The 22,407-nt window shown below is 42.8% G+C and overlaps 1 protein-coding gene and 1 long non-coding RNA gene across 3 annotated transcripts; one reads left to right on the top strand and one right to left on the bottom strand.

The window, feature by feature from the left end:
* Positions 1-560: 560 nt before the first annotated feature.
* On the bottom strand, positions 561-19,802 carry LOC115102870 (MAU2 chromatid cohesion factor homolog). Of its 2 annotated transcripts, none has more exons than XM_029623270.2 (19): positions 19,357-19,802; positions 19,128-19,145; positions 16,710-16,775; positions 16,228-16,323; positions 11,570-11,664; positions 11,398-11,425; positions 10,942-11,097; positions 6,587-6,733; positions 6,396-6,486; positions 6,111-6,214; positions 5,933-6,010; positions 5,735-5,800; positions 5,552-5,635; positions 5,408-5,457; positions 5,239-5,316; positions 4,950-5,061; positions 4,520-4,610; positions 4,302-4,429; positions 561-686 (listed from the first exon to the last, which is right to left on the bottom strand). In XM_029623270.2, the coding sequence occupies exons 1-19, from the start codon at positions 19,588-19,590 to the stop codon at positions 609-611; spliced, it is 1,800 nt and encodes a 599-aa protein (XP_029479130.2). In that variant the 5' UTR covers positions 19,591-19,802; the 3' UTR covers positions 561-608. The 2 variants fall into 2 exon arrangements, with proteins under 2 accessions (XP_029479130.2, XP_029479128.2); XM_029623268.2 differs by having other exon boundaries at positions 5,726-5,800; positions 19,357-19,800.
* Positions 19,803-20,206: 404 nt separating this feature from the next.
* Positions 20,207-21,222, top strand: LOC135563015 (uncharacterized). Its single transcript, XR_010460200.1, has 2 exons — positions 20,207-20,364; positions 20,600-21,222. It is a non-coding gene; the product is annotated as an uncharacterized LOC135563015 (long non-coding RNA).
* The last annotated feature ends 1,185 nt before the right edge of the window (positions 21,223-22,407 follow it).

The following is a 22,407-nucleotide window of genomic DNA, read 5'->3' as shown; positions in this document are numbered from 1 at the left end:
GCCAACACTGCCATTAAAAAGTTGAGTAAAAACACAAATAATAAAAACGACTAAAATATTCACCCAATCCAATGCCTTTATTGCCCACTAGGACTGTTGTGTAGGACCTAACCATGTTTTAAAGTTCTCTCGCTCCAGTGACTGTCTTCTCACTGGTTTATTGTTCTGCTCTGAGCTTGGGGTAGGGGCGGTGTCTTTTCTCTCTGTGTGTAAAAACATTCTACGGAACCCTTGTTGTCAGCAATTCAAAGTCAACCATACACACCACCGGCTAGACCAAAAAGCTAGCTTTGACTGCCATGTGGATATCAGTAAAAACTTGAGAAAAAAAATTAAGATTAGATGTGAGGTTTCAACTCTAAGGTACTCTACTTTCATTAAATGGCCGGTGGCAGTCTGAGGTTCTCTCTCTCTCTGTAGTATTCCATTTCAGCATTAGTTAGCGCTTCTCGTTGGCATGGTAACAACAATGTTCAAACAGACCGGCATCCAGGCTGTATGCAGATCAGCAGCATTACGAGTCTCCCTCCTCTTTTCTTTCCCTTCACTTCTATCCTCCTCTCTCATCCAGTCCCTTCCCCTCTCATCCGGTCATGGCGTGGTGGTGCTCAGAGTAGGCTGGCCAGGCTGGTAGTGGGTCCGTTCTGTGCCTGAAACTGGCCCACTGGAGGTGGTCCATCCGTCCACTGCAACAACATTCAGTCCATCAGCTCACCGTCTCACATTAATTCCTCTAGCTGTGCATGTACATTACTAGTCAAAAGTTTTAGAACAATGACTCATTTAAGGGTTTTTATTTTTACTATGTTCTACATTGTACAATAGTGAATACATCAAAACTATGAATTAACACTTATGGAATCATGTAGTAACCCAAAAAAGTGTTAAATCTAAATAGAGTTTATATTTGAGATTCTTCAAAGTAGCCACCCTTTGCCTTGACAGCTTTGCACACTCTTGACATTCTCTCAACCAGCTTCATGAGGAAGTAACCTGGAATGCATTTCAATTAACAGGGGTTCCTTGTTAAAACGTATTATGGCTGGGGGGCGGTATTGAGTAGCTTGGGTGAATAAGGTGCCCAGAGTAAACTGCCTGCTACTCAGGCCCAGAAGCTAAGATATGCATATTATTAGTAGATTTGGATAGAAAACACTCTGAAGTTTCTAAAACTGTTTGAATGGTGTCTGAGTATAACAGAACTCATATGGCAGGCAAAAACCTGAGACAAAATCCAACCAGGAAGTGGGAAATCTGAAGTTTGTAGTTTTTCAACTTTTTGCCTATCCAAGATAGTGTAAACTTGGTCCGATTGCACTTCCTAAGGCTTCCACTAGATGTCAGTCTTTAGAACCTTGTTTCAGGCTTCTACTGTGAAGAAGGAGAGAATAAGAGCTGATTGAGTGAGAGGTCTGCCTGAAGGCCTTGAGCCAAGTCGTGAGAGCGAGCTGCGTTCCATTGCATTTCTAAATACAAAGGAATTGTCCGGTTGGCACATTATTTAAGATTTGTTAAAAACATCCTAAAGATTGATTCTATACATCGTTTGACATGTTTCTACGAACTGTAACGGAACTTTTTGACTTTGTCTGGACCTAGTGCTCGCCCCTCATGATTTGGGTTTGTGAACTAAACGTGAACAAAAAGGAGGTATTTAGACATAAATGGACTTTATTGAACAAAACAAACATTTACTGTGGAACTGGGATTCCTGGGAGTGCATTCTGATGAAGAGCAAAGTCAATATTTAGAATGCTATTTCTGACTTCTGTTGACTCCACAACATGGTGGGTATCTGTATGGCTTGTTTTGGTGCCTGAGCGCTGTACTCAGATTATTGCATGGTTTGCTTTTTCCGTAAAGCTTTTTTGAAATCTAACACAGCGGTTGCATTAAGGAGAAGTGTATCTAAAGTTCCATGCATAACACTTGTATCTTTTAGCAATGTTTATTATCAGTGTTTCTGTAAATTGATGTGGCTCTCTGCAAAATCACCGGATGTTTTGGAAGCAAAACATTACTGAACATAACGCACCAATAAACACAGATTTTTGGATATAAATACACTGCTCAAAAAAATAAAGGGAAAACTAAAATAACACATCCTAGATCTGAATGAATGAAATATTCTTATTAAATATCACACAAAAATGATCAATGGAAATCAAATTTATCAACCCATGGAGGTCTGGATTTGGGATCACACTCAAAATTAAAGTGGAAAACCACACTACAGGCTGATCCAACTTTGATGTAATGTCCTTAAAACAAGTCAAAATGAGGCTCAGTAGTGTGTGTGGCCTCCACGTGCCTGTATGACCTCCCTACAACGCCTGGGCATGCTCCTGAGGAGGTGGCGGATGGTCTCCTGAGGGATCTCCTCCCAGACCTGGACTAAAGCATCCGCCAACTCCTGGACAGTCTGTGGTGCAACGTGGCGTTGGTGGATGGAGCGAGACATGATGTCCCAGATGTGCTCAATTAGATTCAGCTCTGGGGAACGGGCGGGCCAGTCCATAGCATAAATGCCTTCCTCTTGCAAGAACTGCTGACACACTCCAGCCACATGAGGTCTAGCATTGTCTTGCATTAGGAGGAACCCAGGGCCAACCGCACCAGCATATGGTCTCACAAGGGGTCTGAGGATCTCATCTCGGTACCTAATGGCAGTCAGGCTACCTCTGGCGAGCACATGGGGGGCTGTGCGGCCCCCCAAAGAAATGCCACCTCACACCATGACTGACCCACCGCCAAACCGGTCATGCTGGAGGATGTTGCAGGCAGCAGAACGTTCTCCACGGAGTCTCCAGACTCTGTCACGTCTGTCACGTGCTCAGTGTGAACCTGCTTTCATCTGTGAAGAGCACAGGGCGCCAGTGGCGAATTTGCCAATCTTGGTGTTCTCTGGCAAATGCCAAACGTCCTGCACGGTGTTGGGCTGTAAGCACAACCCCCACCTGTGGACATCGGGCCCTCATACCACCCTCATGGAGTCTGTTTCTGACCGTTTGAGCAGACACATGCACATTTGTGGCCTGCTGGAGGTCATTTTGCAGGGCTCTGGCAGTACTCCTCCTGCTCCTCCTTGCACAAAGGCGGAGGTAGCGGTCCTGCTGCTGGGTTGTTGCCCTCCTACGGCCTCCTCCACGTCTCCTGATGTACTGGCCTGTCTCCTGGTAGCGCCTCCATGCTCTGGACACTACGCTGACAGACACAGAAAACCACAGCTCGCATTGATGTGCCATCCTGGATGAGCTGCACTACCTGAGCCACTTGTGTGGGTTGTAGACTCCGTCTCATGCTACCACTAGTGTGAAAGCACCGCCAGCATTCAAAAGTGACCAAAACATCAGCCTGTGGTTATCACCTACAGAACCACTCCTTTATTGGGGGTGTCTTGCTAATTGCCTATCATTTCCACCTGTTGTCTATTCCATTTGCACAACAGCATGTGACATTTATTGTCAATCAGTGTTGCTTCCTAAGTGGACAGTTTGATTTCACAGAAGTGTGATTGACTTGGGAGTTACATTGTGTTGTTTAAGTGTTCCCTTCATTTTTTTGAGCAGTGTGTGAACTTTATCCAACAAAACATACATGTTTGTGTAACATGAAGTCCTATGAGTGTCATCTGATGATCTCAGCCATAAAAGACTTTAAATGTTAATTTGTGGAATTTCTTTCCTTCTTAATGTGTTTGAGCCAATCAGTTGTGTTGTGACAAGGTAGGGTTGGTATACAGAAGACAGCCCTATTTGGTAAAAGACCAAGTCCATATTATGGCAAGAACAGGTCAAAAATAAGAAAAGAGAAACAGTCCATTACTTTAAGACATGAAGGTCAGTCAATCCAGAACATTTCAAGAACTTTGAAAGTATCTTCAAGTGCAGTCTCAAAAACCATCAAGCGCCACGATGAAACGGTCTCTGTCATCAAGGCAAAGGGTGGATATTTGAAGAATCTCAAATATATTTGGATTTGTTTAACACACTTTGTGGTTACTACATGATTCCATATGTGTTATTTCATAGTTTTAAAGTCTTCACTATTATTCTACAATGTAGAAAATACTAAAACTAAAGAAAAACCCTTGAATGAGTAGGTGTGTCCAAACTTTTGACCAGTAGTGTATATGTTGGACATTTTGGGTGGATAAATATTCACCATGGTGCAGTACAAAAATATTGACGTATGATGACTAACTGATATCGATTGATGAGTTCTTATTCTAATGAAGTTATGCTTTAGAAGGCTGTACATGAATTATATACATATTGATAGCCTGATTGATGGATCCTTACACTGATGAGGTTGTGCTCAGGGAGACTGCAGGCAGCGATGTGGTCCTGCAGTAGCTGCTGGGAGAAGTTCTGGTGCATCTGAGCCGCCTCGTGGGCATCTATCGTGTTCCCACACGCCTTGTTTAGATCTACGGGGAGGAAAACAGTCCCAGTCAGTACCACCCACCCACACACACACACACACACACACACACACACACACACACACGTCATCTTACCCTTGAGCAGAGCTGAGGACCAGAGCTGGACTGACATGTCGGGGATCTTGCTGGCCAGCTGCATAGCTGGAACAACCATGTTGTTGCTCTCCTGGAGGAAACACGGCACCAAATGCATGGTTCAGATTGAATCACACCTCCTAGCATTGCTCTGAGGCATTATGTGGTCTGGGAAACACAGCACCAAATGCATGGTTCAGATTGAATCACACCTCCTAGCATTGCTCTGAGGCATTATGTGGTCTGGGAAACACAGCACCAAATGCATGGTTCAGATTGAATCACACTTCCTAGCATTGCTCTGAGGCATTATGTGGTCTGGGAAACACAGCACCAAATGCATGGTTCAGATTGAATCACACCTCCTAGCATTATGTGGTCTGGGAAACACTGCTATAAAACCCTGGAGTGCCCTGTGATGTGATCTCACCCGGTGGTTCCCCAGCACATAGAAGATATGGCCCAGTAGGACCAGAGAGCATGCGGTCAGACGATTGAGGTCTTCGGCATTGGACATCTTCAGAGTCTCCCTCAGGAACCGCCTAATGGGACACAGTCGTACGCACATTTGTTTAGGCTTCACAGTTGTTCTCCTAGGCTTTCTTTCCAACTGAGCAAGTATTCAAAGTGTGTGTGTTGAAGGTACTATTTGTATGTCATGTATTGGAAACATAAACAAATTGTTGCTACAATGTCTGGTGAGTCATAGGTGAACTTACTTGGCCTCATTGTATCGTCCCTGGAAGAAGGAGAGCAGTCCACGGATGTAGAAGGCTGCTGCTCGCAGACAATGAGAGCTGGAACAGGAGGGGTAGAGGAGTCCATTTAGACTCAAACATTGCAAGATTTCACTTGGAGCTGCCAAAATACATAAACACATTCTCTTACCTGACAGGGAAGTTGTGATCTGGGTTTATCCTCTCCAACAGGCTATAAAGCTGTTATAACAAAAAAGGGACATTAGACCCAAGACAAAAAGTGCCATTCAGCACTACAACCATGCGATTCTGAATGCAGCCGATGCCCTCTGACCTCCTGGTGCCTGTTGCCTTCCCTAATGTAGACGCTGGCCAAGTTGGTCACGATGAACGCCCACAGCTCCTGGTGCGTCGTCAGCTGGAAGAGTGAAACAAGTATTTCAGTAAACACACCAAGAACTATAAGAGGTTACTAAATGGTGCCAATAGGTATCTTAGACACACTCACGTCACTCACCCGCAGGGCAGCAGTGAACTGCGCCTCTGCGTTATCCATGCAGTTCACGGAGATGCAGTACAGACCCTGGAACAGACCACAAGCGTGATAAGGGATGTGATTGGCACAACACAGAACAACAGGACAAAATGACTACCATTTATAACGTATAGATACAAGAAATCACATTAAAAGGCTTGAGAAATGACTGATACTCACTAGCAGGGTGTGTAGCTGGGATGCGTGGTTGGTGAACAGCCTTGGGGACTGAGCGCACAGCTGACACACCTGAGAGATCTGAGAATAGGGGAAGATGAAAAAATCAAGCAGGTCACGTGCGCTTCAGTCTAACAATCTGTATACATGAATGAATGCGCATGTTAAGCTAGTTCCATACCTCCTGCAGTGCCGTGGCCTTGTGACCAGTGACGAGTCGACACATGATGATGTGTTCCAGTAGGATGACTTGGAACGTGGAGAGGATGGGGCTGGAGTCCAGCACTAGAAAACACGACAATACAATCAATAACAGAACGTTACCAACAAACACATGAATACTACTACTGCTGCTGAATGAAAGAAAGCACTGGGAGCGGTTGAGAGGGTATGGTTCAGAGGACCACAGAGATCCTATTAAATTACCTCTATATGCAATTCTATGGTGAGGATTCCCATGACTTACTTTTGAGCTTTTCCAGTTGCATCAGAGCTTTGTCGGTGTATTTCTGGGCCTTCTCCAGGTAGCCTGCTTGCATGGAGTGCATGACTGTCACCTGTGGGAGGAAGTCCCCTTTTTAAAAAAAAAAAACATATGTAGTGACAACAATATGACCCCATAGAGGTCAAACGTCATGTGCAGTGTCGGTATCCCACCAGGTAGACGAGGACACACATGTGCTCCTTGGGCAGCCAGTGGAACAGGTCGGCAGGGTTACTGGGTAGGATCTCATCGTCGTGGAGTGTAGAGATGGTCTGGATGCACTGCTGCAGCTGCTTCAGACACGGCTTCACACTCTTCACCTATCAGCCCAAATACAATGCATTCATCACATCGGTGCCTTTACAAGTGGGGCTACGTATGAAATAATGCCCGAGCGTTGTAGAATAACTTCAATCTCGGCTTATTGCTCCCAATTCCTGTCGTGTTGATTAAGTCCCATTTCAAACAGGGTTCAATAACAGGCCCTTATATTTTGTGACCAGTGACCACACTCAAATACAGAAAGCAGGCCTTTGCGATGATTCCTCATCATGATGATGCCATACCCTGTCTGTTAAGTGTATATAGCTACTGTACCTAGAGCGTGTGAATTCCTGATGTAGATACACACACAGTTGAAGTCGGAAGTTCACATACGCTTAGGTTGGAGTTATTAAAACTCGTTTTTCAACCACAACACACATTTCTTGATAACAAACTATAGTTTTGGCCAAGTCGGTTAGGACATCTACTTTGTGCATGACACAAGTAATATTTCCAACAATTGTTTACAGACAGATTATTTCACTGTATCACAATTCCAGTGGGTCAGAAGTTTACATACACTAAGTTGACTGTGCCTTTAAACAGCTTGGGAAATTCCAGAAAATGATGTCATGGCTTTAGAAGCTTCTGATAGGCTAATTGACACCATTTGAGTCAATTGGAGGTGGACCTGTGGATGTATTTCAAGGCCTACCTTCAAACTCAGTGCCTCTTTGCTTGAAATCATGGGAAAATCTAAAATCAGCCAAGACCTAAACATTTTTTTGTAGACCTCCACAAGTCTGGTTCATCTTTAGGAGCAATTCCCAAACGCCTGACGGTACCACGTTCATCTGAACAAACAATAGTACGCAAATATAAACACCATGGGACCACGCAGCCGTCATACCGCTCAGGAAGGAGACGCGTTCTGTCTCCTAGAGATAAACGTACTTTGGTGAGAAAAGTGCAAATCAATCCAAGAACAACAGCAAAGGACCTTGTGAAGATGCTGGAGGAAACAGGCACAAAAGTCCTATATCAACATAACCCGAATGGCCGCTCAGTAAGGAAGAAGACACTGCTCCAAAACCGCCATAAAAAAAGCAGACTACGGTTTGCAACTGCACATGGGAACAAAGATCGTACTTTTTGGAGGAATATCCTCTGGTCTGATGAAACAAAAATAGAACTGTTTGGCCATGATGTCCATCGTTATGTTTGTAGGAAAATGTGGGAGGCTTGCAACCCGAAGAACACCATCCCAACCATTTGTTTTATTTCACCTTTATTTAACCAGGTAGGCAAGTTGAGAACAAGTTCTCATTTACAATTGCGACCTGGCCAAGATAAAGCAAAGCAGTTTGACACATACAACGACACAGAGTTACACATGGAGTAAAACAAACATACAGTCAATAATACAGTAGGAAAATAAGTCTATATACAATGTGAGCAAGTGAGGTGAGAGAAGGGAGGTAAATGCAAAAAAAAGGCCATGGTGGCAAAGTAAATACAATATAGCAAGTAAAACACTGGAATGGTAGATTTGCAGTGGAAGAATGTGCAAAGTAGAAATAAAAATGGGGTGCAAAGGAGCTAAATAAATAAATTAAATAAATACAGTAGGGAAAGAGGTAGTTGTTTGGGCTAAATTATAGGTAGGCTGTGTACAGGTGCAGTAATCTGTGAGCTGCTCTGACAGCTGGTGCTTAAAGCTAGTGAGGGAGATAAGTGTTTGCGGTTTCACAGATTTTTGCAGTTCGTTCCAGTCATTGGCAGCAGAGAACTGGAAGGAGAGGCGGCCAAAGTAAGAATTGGTTTTGGGGGTGACCAGAGAGATATACCTGCTGGAGCGCGTGCTACAGGTGGGTGCTGCTATGGTGACCAGCGAGGTGAGATAAGGGGGGACTTTACTTAGCAGGGTCTTGTAGATGACCTGTAGCCAGTGGGTTTGGCGACGAGTATGAAGCTGGGGCCAGCCAACGAGTGTGTACAGGTCGCAGTGGTGGGTAGTATATGGGGCTTTGGTGACAAAACGGTTGGCACTGTGATAGACTGCATCCAATTTATTGAGTAGGGTATTGGAGGCTATTTTGTAAATGACATCACCGAAGTCTAGGATTGGTAGAATGGTCAGTTTTACAAGGGTATGTTTGGCAGCATGAGTGAAGGATGCTTTGTTGCGAAATAGGAAGCCAATTCTAGATTTAACTTTGGATTGGAGATGTTTGATGCGAGTCTGGAAGGAGAGTTTACAGTCTAACCAGACACCTAAGAATATGTGGACAACTACAAATACCAAGTTAGAGCCGTCCAGAGTAGTGATGTTGGACAGGCGGGTAGGTGCAGGCAGCGATCGGTTGAAGAGCATGCATTTAGTTTTACTTGTATTTAAGAGCAATTGGAGGACACGGAAGGAGAGTTTTATGGCATTGAAGCTCGCCTGGACGGTTGTTAACACAGTGTCCAAAGAAGGGCCAGAAGTATACAGAATGGTGTCGTCTGCATAGAGGTGGATCAGAGACTCACCAGCAGCAAGAGCGACATCATTGATGTATACAGAGAAGAGAGTCGTTCCCAGAATTGAACCCTGTGGCACCCCCATAGAGACTGCCAGAGGTCCAGACAGCAGACCCTCCGATTTGACACACTGAACTTTATCAGAGAAGTAGTTGGTGAACCAGGCGAGGCAATCATTTGAGAAACCAAGGCTGTCGAGTCTGCCGATGAGGATGTGGTGATTGACAGAGTCGGTTAAGATATCGTTTAGGACCTTGAGCGTGGCTGAGGTGCACCCATGACCAGCTCTGAAACCAGATTGCATAGCATAGAAGGTATTGTGGAATTCGAAATGGTCGGTAATCTGTTTGTTGACATGGCTTTCGAAGGCCTTAGAAAGGCAGGGTAGGATAGATATATGTCTGTAGCAGTTTGGGTCAAGAGTGTCCCCGCTTTCCAATCTTTGGGAATCTCAGACGACACGAAAGAGAGGTAGAACAGGCTAGTAATAGGGGTGGCAACAATTTCGGCAGATAATTTTAGAAGAAAAAGGGTCCATATTGTCTAGCCTGGCTGATTTGTAGGGGTCCAGATTTTGCAGCTCTTTCAGAACATCAGCTGACTGAATTTGGGAGAAGGAGAAATGGGGAAGGCTTGGGCGAGTTGGTGTGGGGGTTGCAGGGCTGTTGACCGGGATAGGGTTAGCCAGGCGGAAAGCATGGCCAGCCTTGGCTTTTCTAACTGCCTGTGTATATTGGTTTCTAGCTTCCCTGAAAAGTTGCATATCACGGGGGCTGTTCGATGCTAATGCAGAACACCATAGGATGTTTTTGTGTTGGTTAAGGGCAGTCAGGTCTGGAGAGAACCAAGGGCTATATCTGTTCCTGGTTCTAAATTTCTTGAATGGGGCTTATTTAAAGCACGGGGGTGGCAGCATCATGTTGTGGGGGTGCTTTGCTGCAGGAGGGACTGGTGCACTTCACAAAATAGATGGCATCATGAGGAAGTAAAATTATGTGGATATATTGAAGCAGCATCTCAAGAAATCAAGTTAAAGCTTGGTCGCAAATGGGTCTTCCAAATGGACAATGACCCCAAGCATACTTCCAAAGTTGTAGCAAAATGGCTTAAGGACAACAAAGTCAAGGTATTGGAGTGGCCATCACAAAGCCCTGACCTCCATCCTATAGAAAATGTATGTGCAGAACTGAAAAAGCGTGTGTGAGCAAGGAGGCCTACAAACCTGACTCAGTTACACCAGCTTTGTCAGGAGGAATGGGCCAAAATTCACCAAAATGATTGTGGGAAGCTTGTGGAAGGCTACCCGAAACTTTTGACCCAAGTTAAACAATTTAAAGGCAATGCTACCAAATACTAATTGAGTGTATGTTAACTTCTGACCCACTGGGAATGTGATGAAAGACATTTTATTTTATTTATTTATTTCACCTTTATTTAACCAGGTAGGCAAGTTGAGAACAAGTTCTCATTTACAATACAAGCTGAAATAAATCAATCATTCTCTTTACAATTATTCTGACAATTCACATTCTGAAAATAAAGTGGTGATCCTAACTGACCTAAGACAGGGAATTTTTACCAGGATTAAATGTCAGGAAATGTGAAAAACTGAGTGTAAATGTATTTGGCTAAGGTGTATGCAAACTTCTGACTTCAACTGTGTGTGTAATATATATATATATTGTCTATCCTGGTATGTGTAAATGCTCTTGGCGAATAGAAGGCGATACTGATTCTGTACCTGTCCAGCGTCCAGGTAGTGTGTGACCTGCAGCACCAGGAAGAAGACCCTGAGAGACTCCTTCTGGATGGGGTTTCCCTGCCAGTTCTCCACGATGGTCCCACACAGAGTCAACAGGGGGTGCACCTCCCCCAGCTTCCTCTCCATCAGCAGCAGCTTTGGACAAACACACAGGGTGACATTTCACTTTCCTTAAAAAAAGGGAACATTGTGTTATTTAACACTGTTAATCTTAAGAATTAGTGGATAGGGGTGGATTATCCCTTTAATTAAACAAAATAACATTCGTTTATTAGGTGGGCATCGAGACTTTCATTAAAACAGTTCAGGAAGCAATGGTCCAAGTGCCTCCAGCAGAATTTAATATTGAATTTACGTCATAAAAATGATCATGACTTAATTTGAATTCATCATCATAAGAGAATCTTGAGATGATCAGTATGTTTCTCAACTTACCATTCCTTTACTCAAAAGAAAGAGGGCTCTGTGCGGAAGGATAGAAAACAAGGTTCAGTAACATTGTATAACCAGACTACCAGTCATCAGAGCAGTAAAACACCTTGACAATGTACGTGCGTGACGAAAACTGCTCAAATGGTTCAACTTATGTTGTACCATGATACACTACCTGGTGTACTCGGAGCCCACTACCCGGGCATACTCTGCCCCGACCCCCAGGAGGTCACAGGCTGACACTAGATCCTTCTCCAGCGTGTGCAGTTGCTGAGGGATAGAAAAACAGGACCATTGAGCAAAGTAACTAATGCTCAATATATAAAGTACAGAAAGTATTCACACCCCTTTACATGTTCCACATTTTGTTGTTACAGCATGAACTTAAAATGGGTTAAATTTAGATTGTTATGGCAAGCCTAAACATGTTCAGTCACATGGACTCACTGTGTACAATGTTTAACATGATTTTTTAAATGACTACCTCATCTCTGTACCCAGCACATACAGATAATTGTAAGGTCCCTCAGTCGAGCAGTGAATTTCAAACAGATTCAACCAAAGACCAGGAAGGTTTTCCAATGCCGTGCAAAGAAAGGAACCTATTGGTAGAAATATTAGACATGGAATATCCCTTTAAGCATGGTGAAGTTATTCATTACACTTTGGATGGTGTGTCAATACACCCAGTCACTATAAAAATACAGGCGTTCTTCCTAACGCAGTTGCCGGAGAGGAAAGAAACCGCTCAGGGACTTCACTATGAGTGATTTTGGTGATTTTAGCACCAATGGTTGTGATAGGAGAAAACTGAGGATGGATCAACAACATTGTAGTTACTCCACAATACTAAGCTAAATGACAGAAGAAAAAAATCCAAAACATGCATCCTGTTTGCAATAAGGCACTAAAGTATACTGAAAGAAAAAAAACTGTTTTACCGAGTTACAGTTCATATAAAGAAATAAGTCAATTAAAATACATGCATTAGGCCCTAATCTATGGATTTCACTAGACTTGGCCGACCAACTGGGGAGTCAGGCCCAGCCAATCAGAATGAGTTTCTCACAAAAGGGCTTTATTATAGACAGAAATACTCCTAAGTTTCATCAGCTATCCAGGCAGCTGGTCTCAGATGATCCCAGTTTCAGAAGCTGGATGTTGAGGTCCTGGGCTGGCGTGGTTACACGTGGTCTGCTGTTGTGAGGCCGATTGGACGTACTTCCAAATTCTAAAACGACGGAGGCGGCTTATGGTAGAGAATTGAAAATTACATTCTCTGGCAGCAGCTCTGCAGCTCATGCAGTCAGCATGCCAATTGCACGCTCTCTCAAAACTTCAGACATTTGTGGCGTTGTGTGATTAAACTGCACATTTTAGAGCAGCCTTTTCTTGTCCCCAGCACAAGGTACACCTGAGTAATGATCATGCTGTTTAATCAGCTTCTTGATGTGCCACACCTGTCAGGTGGATGGATGCACTCTATGTAAAACCTTAAAATTGTATGAGGCCGAGCACAAGATGTAGTGGAGCACTACTCATCAATAGGTTCATGCCACCACTCCTGTGTAAATTCAACAACCATTTCCCGTACCCAAGCAGATTTAGTTGTTGGTGGTGTGTTTGTCCAATGACATAATACACAGATACATCTGAGAAATGACTGCTCTCTGTCGACGTAATAGAGGCAATAAGCCATCCCAGGGTTGGCAAGGGGGTGGAGCAGGGAAGCCAGAAAATTGGGAGGAGACACAATGCCTAATTTGATGGTAACAGAAAAAATGAGATGGAGGCAAAGAGTATTTAGAGGCCAGGTTGGGAAAACTAGAACAATGAAATTGACATATAAAAGTCTTGGAAGGACTTAATGCTTTCTCTCTCTGAAAAAGGAAAGGTATTTATCTATTAGGGAAGCAGAGAATAAGTGACTCTTATCAATAAGGCCCATAGTAGATGCAGAGGAGAATTTTAAAATGCTGTCGAAACTGGTACCAAATCTTAAATGTGGAAAGCACTACAGGATTGCCAGTATAGCGAGAGGGGAATGCTGGGAGAGAAGAGCAGAGTAAAGCAGGAAGAGAAGCAGAAATACCAGAATGTGCCTCTAGGTGGCAGCATGGGGTATCTGGAACTAGTAACCAGAATGGCAATTCTGTTGGCTTGCCCGGTGATAGTGTAAAAAGTTGGGTAGTGCCAGCCCTCCACTAACATTGCATCTCTGAAGTAAAGCTCTAACTCTGGGTACTTTTCCTCCCCAGATAAATATGGTAACAGCCTGATTGACTTTTTTTTTTTTAAACATATTTTTAAATTCTTTATATAAAAAAAACAATGGGATAGATTGAAATAGATAAAAGGAATTTGGGTAAACTGTTCATTTTTACAGCATCAACCCTTCCTATAAGTGACAGTGGTAAGCTACCACAGCTCTGAAAATCAGATTTCATTTGCGTAAGCAGGGGAGCAAAGTTTGCAGGGGAAAAAAAGAATGAAATGAACAAGTTACATTCACTCCAAGGTATTTGAGAAAAGAGAGCTTAAACTGAAAAGGCAAGTCTGTCTGCTGGAGCACTGCAGGAATTATCCAGATTGTTTTAACAGCAGCAAATAATCCTTTATAAAGGCTGTTTTTCCCTGTGATAAGAGTCCTGGTAAGACTACTTCCTCCCAGACCCCTCTATCCCCTCTAGCACATTGAGGCTTAGGTGCCTAAATGAAGAACAGGAAGTAGGGTCTTTCCCTTTAAGGGGTGTTAGGGTAGGTGGCAGTGAGCCACGTTAAAGTGATTCATTATACATAGACAAAAGTAAAAAGGGGCTTAACTTGGTATGGAATGGCTTAAAGAAGTTGGGAACCCATCAGCCCTGGAGCCTTACTGCTCTGCATCAACTTGAGACGAACTGAATCAAGATCATCTCCAGTTCAGACAGAAATGTTGTCATATTGGCAGAATCTGATGGAAATGTAGACATATACAGGCCAGGGAGGAATAAACATTTGAAGGTGTCATTGATCACCGTAGTATCAGAAATCAAGCTGAGAGGAATCTTTCATTTGGGGAATTGGACAGGTAGAAGTGCAGCGTTTTAAATTGGTGTGCGAGCAGACGACTTGACCTGTCGCCATGTTCATACTAGGTACCACGTGAACGCAATAGTAACCGTTCTGCATCTGTAGTGGACAAGAGGTTGAATTCAGATTGTAAGTTCAACCATTGCTTTTACAGCTCTGGAGACGGCATTTTAGTGGTCTAAGTGAAGGATGGCTCTAGAGTTCTTCTAGTTTAGCTTCCTGAGTTTTGTTTAAATGAGAAAAATAAGACCTTAAGTGATTCCCATAAAAGAGAATGAGAGGTTGAGCTTGTATGATGTGAAAAAATAAAATGATCAATAGAAGTAGAGATAACGTTACAGAGGTCTGCAATCAGACAGGAGAAGATAATTAAATCTCCAGAGAGGAGTACGAGTTTGTCCTGATAGGATGTCGAGGGCTAAAGGTCCAATGGTCAGAAATTACAATGGGTAAATATTCAGAAGAGGTGACATTTGGAAGTAACTTACGATCAATAAAGTAATACTCAATACGAGAAAAATAATGGTGTCTGAAATAACAGTAGTAGAGAAATGTATGATTTTACTAACCAAAAGTGCAACCCCTCCGGCTATGGAGTTAGAGTCTGAGTGGAAAACCTAACTGAACCTGGAGTTTTGTAGCCTTGACTGATCTTTAATAAGTAAATGGGTCTCTTGTAAAAAAAAAATACCACCTTTGCTGTTAGCTTTTTCCAACTGGGAGAAGACCCTTGACAAGATTATGCATCTTCTTAGTATACCAAGATTAAAAAAAACTTTATAGGATTAGGCCTACCTATTCCAATATTACTATTATTAGCATTGTATAACTGTAAAAAAGAACTTTCCTGACTCATGGAGTCTTCAATCAGTGAATCACATACAATGTCTGACTCATGGAGTCTTCAATCAGTGAATCACATACAATGATTAATATTAATAAGCTTCTTTATTTTCAGCTCATGAAACCAACACTTTACATGTTGCATTTGTTTGGTATAAAACTGTAGAGACAAAAAAATGTTGCAAAGAAATTAACTTCATGTCCTGAATACAAAGCGTTATGTTTGGGGCAAATCCAATACGACATCACTGACTACCACTTCCGATTTTCAAGCATGGTGGTGGCTGCATTATGTTATGGGTATGCTTGTCATCGGCAAGGACAAGCGAGTGTTTTGGGATAAAAACAAACAGAATAGCGCTAAGCACAGGCAAAATCCTAGAGGAAAATCTGGTTCAGTCAGCTTTCCAGCAGACATTGGGAGACAAATTCACCTTTCAACAAGTCAATAACCTAAAACACAAGGAGTTGCTTACTAAGATGACATTGAATGTTCCTGAGTGACCTCGTTACATCTACTTGAAAATCTATGGGGAGACTTGAAAATGGCTGTCAAGCTAAGATCAAAACACAACTTGACAGAGCTTGAAGGATTTTTGCAAATATTATACAATCCAGGTGTCCAAAGCTCTTAAAGACTTACCCAGAAAGACATCTGTAATAGCTGCCAAAGGTGGTTCTAACATGAGACCTGTATTTCATTTTCTATAAATTAGCAAGCATTTAAAAACTTTTTAAAATCTTTGTCATTATGGGGTGTTGTGTGTGGATGTGTGATATTGTTTTTTGTTTTATTCCATTTTGAATTCAGGCTGTAACAACAAAATGTGGAATAAGTCAAGGGGTGTGAATACTTTCTGAAGGCACTGAATAGAGGTTATTTCAAAACGTACAGGTTTAGTCGTTGGATTGACGTACCGCCAGTTGGAGGAGTAATCTGCAGTGCCAGTAGGGAGTCTGTTGGGAGATCTGAATGGCCTTCCGCAGCAAGGGCTTTGCAGAGTCAACCAGATTCTAAAAACAGACCAGAGAAAATCACTTTTACTACAATACCAAAACCTACAATCAAAAGTGCTTTCTAAACTACCATATGCTACTTTATCTTAGTTTCAGAGTTCACTTACATGCAAAAGCAGCTCAATGAGGGAAAAGACAATGCAAGGATTACTGATCAAGCTTATTTTGTGATGACATAACAGCCAAAAAGTAAAATGAATTGAGTATGACATTTTGACATGAGTATGACATTGTCTTGAAAAAAAGGTTGAATGACTACAGAAAGGATGACAAATAAAATCGCAACGACAAACATGTCAACAGAACTGTTTAAATGCAGGAAATGGCCTAGTGCAAGGTGAAGGAAGGTAACAGGGTGCCAAAGATAACAACACTTCACTTACCTGTTGGCAATAGAGCTCTGACAGAAGACTTGCAGCCTCAAATTTGACATCTTCAAACTGAGGGATCTGGTATTATTTGTAAAGGAAAAAAATGTTTCACTGCAATCTGCACAACAACACTAGAATCAATGAAGATTAAAAAATAAATGATTGAAAGCAAGGTCAACACTTCTCCAGTTAGATCAGAGCAAACCTCCCCTGGAGACCTCTCTTTAAATATGCATTGGCGGATTGCAACCGAGAGGTGCATACACCGCAACCTACTATACTGGAGTATGAGGCCAGATTACATTTCTCCAGTTAGATCAGAGCAAACCTCCCCTGGAGACCGCTCTTTAAATATGTATTGGCGGATTGCAACCGAGAGGTGCATACACCGCAACCTACTATACTGGAGTATGAGGTCAGATCACATTTATACTTAGCCCTGTGTTTCCACCTACTCTTCTGGAGTGTGAGGCCAGATTACATTTATACTTAGCCCTGTGTTTCCACCTACTCTTCTGGAGTATGAGGCCAGATTACATTTATACTTAGCCCTGTGTTTCCACCTACTCTTCTGGAGTGTGAGGTCAGATTACATTTCTACTTAGCCCTGTGTTTCCACCTACTCTTCTGGAGTGTGAATTCATTACACTTTGTGAGGGGAAAAGGGCCAGGGAAAAGTGGAGAAAAATAGCCTTGGAGGACGGGACACTATCGTTTAACACACCTTGTAACTCTTCTGCAGTAAAATCTACACCCGAGTATTCTTCTCTGCAGTTGTCACCACATTCATCTTCTGAGATTCACGTTCAATTTCTGCGCTACAGTTGATAACCACAGCTTTGAAAGGGAAGAAACCAACCTTTCTGAAGCACATTATTCCCATCACTCTCTATTGGTCTCTGCCTACTCAAAGGGGTGCCTCTTGGGTTCAGGGCGAGGGATCCTATCTTCCTCTCTTCACTAACTCAACATACGACAACTTCTGTAATACTCTGATCCTGGCAACCTCAACCTGCCCCTCTCTCACAGGACCCTTCTGATCTCCAGCACCATGGGTACACCTACAGTTAACACACACACACACCTTTTCCCACCGATACTACACATTCCTTTGTCTCATGCCCGGACTGCACACTTCTCACATCAGTGTCTTCCGTTTCACACTCTCCACGGAGCCTGCGACGCACTAAACGGCAGGTATCAGACACCGGGAATCTTCCATTTCAGTTGATCCTCAACACTTCACCAGGTATCACTCCTTTCAACGCTCCGCACTCCCAGAGAGCAAAGCAGGTCACGGTTGTCCCCAGGCGCGTGGTGACGAGCACCCATTCCCTCTGGACAGATTTCTTTTTTCTTTTTTTTTTAAACAGCGCAAGTCCACCTCAAGTTCCTTTCACTGACTCGGTCACCAAACTCTTTTCCAACCTGACACCACATATGTAATCAGCCAGAAGGCAAGGATGTCTCCAACAATCTCAGTCCCACTGGGCAGGAACCATTCCTTTTCTTTCTTCACAGACACATCAACCTCCAACCCTTGCAGCTCCAAATCCTCTCCTCCATTTTTTTTTCTTCCCAAAACGTTATCCTCGCTCTCTTCAACTCCATGTCACTCATCAGTTTCACTTTCTGAGCTACTAAAAGTATGGTTTCCATTTTTGTACACCCATCTACTCTTTCCCCAATGTTTTTCCTTGACCCTGCCCCATCTTCCTCTTGTCAATGCCACCTTCTGAACTGCTGTAGCATGATTTCCCATGTATGTACTTCTCTCTCTCTCAACCTCCTCTCTTGTATCAGGGTTTTCCCCCTTGTACTTGACCCCTATCAACCTCCCTTCCCCATCCTCCATATTCGAAACCCCGGGCCTCGAACCACCAAAAAGTCCCTTGCTTCTCAGCCTTGTCTTTTCAAGAACTCAGTGCGGAAGTGGTGGCAGCATTTTACGCAACATGAACCACAAAAGTACAGCGTGACATCATTTCCCCCATCCCTAGCAAACACAGTTGATTAAACTATCTGCATTCTAAACAGAAAATCATGATTAGTTGATTATTGAAGTCAGCTGTGTTAGCTGGGGAAAAGTGTGACATAAGTCAGGCCCCCCCCAGGACTGGAGTTGCACATCCCTGAGATAGTATTTACACAACGATGCTTATTGACTAAGTGGCTCGCAACAACAACCATATAAACAGTCTATTCCCTCCTCGGGGAACGCCAGATGTTTCACTATGTTGTTGTAGGCCTGAACTAGCTCACCTGATTCACCTAGTCAAGGGTTTGATGATTCATTAACAAGTTGAATCAGCTGTTCTATAGATCAAATAAATGGAACGGACGGGGCGTCCCCCGAGGAGACGTTTGAGAACTACGGCGTTAGATGCATACTCACACACACACAAAAACCATTCTAATGCAAAAGGATACTTGTTGTGATATGAACCACTGTGGAAGAAAACAGAGTGCGAAAGTTAGTTTCAATCATCCGTTTTGTACATGGAATGTTGATGTCCTAACAATTAATGTAATATTCTCACTGATGAAATCAACAACGTTGGTTCACTTTTCTGATCTGCAACACACAGACCGCTATGCCATAACTGCGGCCTTACTTTCCCCTCCACAATATCCAGGAAGTTTCCTATGGAATGCTCACCGCTTTCTCCAAGTGGCTCCGGGCGAGTTCCGTGTTCTTGGTGTGGTGGTAGAGTACCGAGCCCAGTTGGAGATGAGTTCGGGCTTCGACCCTCTGCGGCGGCTTAAACTGGAACACCGCCTGCAGACAGTGGACGCAGAGACGGATCTTGGGGGGACTTGAGGTGCGAAAATGTTCCGCAAAGCCGAGCAGAGCCAGATACCAAGATTCCGGGGCTTCTCCGCTTGTCGCCATTTTGCTAACAAAAGCAACAGTCGCTATGACTGCCGCTGTTCAGCGATAGTTTGCTCCAGGGCGCTGATCTAAGATCGGTTATGCTCTCTGACGTGTGAATGTAGTGGTTAAATTGGGTAAATTGTCATTGACAAAGATGATGGATATACTAACAAGATTACATGTCTCTCCGCCCTAATAGTGGGGGTCGTTATCCACAAAGCGGGCTGTCCAGTTTAGGCTTTGGATTGGTGGATACATCTCATTATTGTAACACCTTTTAAATATTCGGTACGGGTTGACGTCAGCCGCATGTAATTCAATGGACAGAGACGCTGTGCGACTAGCCTCATGACATGAATATGCATTACCATCGAGACAACTCCGATAGTATTTTTTCTGTTTCCTGGGAGTCACGTGTCCTACAGCAGTACACTCGTAACAAATTAAATTTATATTCGATCAAATAAAACTCATGTAGCAAATAAGCCGTTTCTTTTTTGTTGTTGACACTCGTCATACAAAACGTATTGCTTGATGGGCGAAACACCACCTGCTGGAGGGAGAGATTATCGGCGGAGTTGGGCCTATATGTGCACAGGGTGACCGGACGGGTTACCAGGTGTTGATGGGGCCAAATAGCCCGCCCTCAACGAAGCTGAGAGGGCGCTGAAACATATACACTGTTATGCAAATCACCAGCGGAGACGGCTGAGCGATGGCCAATCATATCGAGTGGTTCCCATGACGAATGTGACGCTTGCCACCCAAGGCTGGAGACTTTCTTCAGCAACGGTGACTGACAACAATACTAGGATGGAAGCAAATGTGATTATAACGTCATAACGAATCATGTTGAGAGGAATATGTTAGTTAATGTAGAGACAAACGATTATGCATATTTTCTTGTCAAAGTTCATTTACGAAAATCGCGATTTAGCAAGCTAGCTGACTAACTAACAGCATGGCTAGCTTTATGGGTGTTGTGATATGAGTATGAAATTGTAATTATGGTTGTTTAATGTTTTAGGGACTCCTGAAACAACCAGCAAACCAGGCTGTCGTCTTGTGAAACAGTGGATATAAATAATCTAGCTAAAGCATTTACTGCAAATGACATGTACCATTTTGCAAGCTTGCCCTTGCTGATATTTGCCATGCAATGCAGATATAAGTAACATAGCTAGTTAAACCAATTTCCTGCTTATTGTGCAGTGGGGGATACGGATATGTAGCCGATCTGTGTATGGACTCTAAGACGTTTGGTATTGTAATGAAACAGCAGGGAGCAGGTCTCGAACCCTCGACCTCCTAGCCCGAAGTTCAGCGCGCTATCGACTATACCGCAAAAGCATGTTCGAGCGGCAGAGTCGATATCCGCGTTTATAAACCCAGGGTCGTTACAGTATACATGTTAGTTCAGAACCTAGCTATGAATCTCAGCTGTCAGAGCCAGTTGTATCAAATTCAAAAACAGTTTGAATGACATTAATGAAGCCTATGTATTGAGTAGAATATAACTTTGTGCCAAGGATGCAAGTCGTATATACATGTAGTTATTACCATGCATGAGATCCCCACATTGTAGCCTGTACATTTAATATATTCACTGATCATGTAACTACCTTGGCAAATAAAGGTGCAGTTCAGGAATGAATGTCTGAGATTCTTTTTCAGTCATATCCAATACCAGGAGTATCAAACTCCAGTCTTTGAATGATGCTGTGTCTGCATGCATGTATTACAATTATACACTTCAACAGTGTTTACCAAGCCTGGTCCTGGGACATCAATGGTTACACATTGTAACTATGCAATAGACTAGAAACATGATTTAACTAGTTAAAGGCTGATTTGTTATTCATATATATAGTTTTAAATTAAACAGTACACACTTCATATGCATCATGTAAATACTCTAAAACTGGTTAATCTCGATATCTAATTTCCGTAATCTGCATTGATCTGATAAACACAGGTGTAGGTGTAGTATTTAATCAAATGAGACTTAATTTAAACCAGTAGAGAACGTGAAACACTTTATTGAAAGAAGTTCATTATCCAAGTGTTAAAAATACATAATGTATTATACATGCATTATAAATACAAGTTCAATCTGTACTTCAATGCACATCTGGTGTGCATTATAAAAACAGTAAGAAATGAGGTGGCGAGAGATGTGTAAAAGACAGAAACACAGTGCTACCCTAATATTCTCTCAGTTCATCACAATTACATAAGTCTCTCTCGTGGTGTCTCTTAACCAGCCTTGGGTTCCCAGTCGGCCCGAAGGTTATCTTAAGAGAGGGTGAGTTGGTGATGACAGGGCTGGGGGTTGGCATCCTCTCTCACATCAAAACATATCTGCAAACGAGAGACAGATGGAAAGTGATGACGGGACTGGGGGTTGGCAACTGGCTATGATAACTGAGGTTCATAGCTCGTCTGCAGTTTTTTTTTTGAAATTCTAACTGTCAGTGATCACAATCATCAGGAGCTGAAATGCAAAACTGACCTTGGATCATTAACTCAAGCATCTCTATCTGTATTTCAATGTAAAGCATCTCTTTAATAATACTTCCTGTATGATATAAACTGACCTTGAATCATTAACTCTGGGACTACTGCATCTCTATCTGTATTTCAATGTAAAGCATCTCTTTAATAATACTTCCTGTATAATATAAACTGACCTTGGATCATTAACTCTGGGACTACTGTATCTCTATCTGTATTTCAATGTAAAGCATCTCTTTAATAATACTTCCTGTATGATATAAACTGACCTTGAATCATTAACTCTGGGACTACTGCATCTCTATCTGTATTTCAATGTAA

This window comes from Oncorhynchus nerka, linkage group LG20, assembly GCF_034236695.1.
Source record: "Oncorhynchus nerka isolate Pitt River linkage group LG20, Oner_Uvic_2.0, whole genome shotgun sequence".
Classification (NCBI taxonomy): Eukaryota; Metazoa; Chordata; class Actinopteri; order Salmoniformes; family Salmonidae; genus Oncorhynchus; species Oncorhynchus nerka.
This window is presented reverse-complemented; position numbering and strand designations above follow the sequence as displayed.

What these genes read in the sequence shown, in the direction of transcription:
- LOC115102870 (XM_029623268.2), bottom strand. Translation starts at nt 19,590, where the DNA reads ATGGCGACAAGCGGAGAAGCCCCGGAATCTTGGTATCTGGCTCTGCTC. An exon ending in TTCTTTTGAGTAAAGGAATG is followed by an intron (nt 11,098 to 11,397) that starts GTAAGTTGAGAA and finishes GTTTGTCCAAAG; the next exon opens with CTGCTGCTGATGGAGAGGAA. An exon ending in CCCAGCTACACACCCTGCTA is followed by an intron (nt 5,801 to 5,932) that starts GTGAGTATCAGT and finishes GGTCTGTTCCAG; the next exon opens with GGTCTGTACTGCATCTCCGT.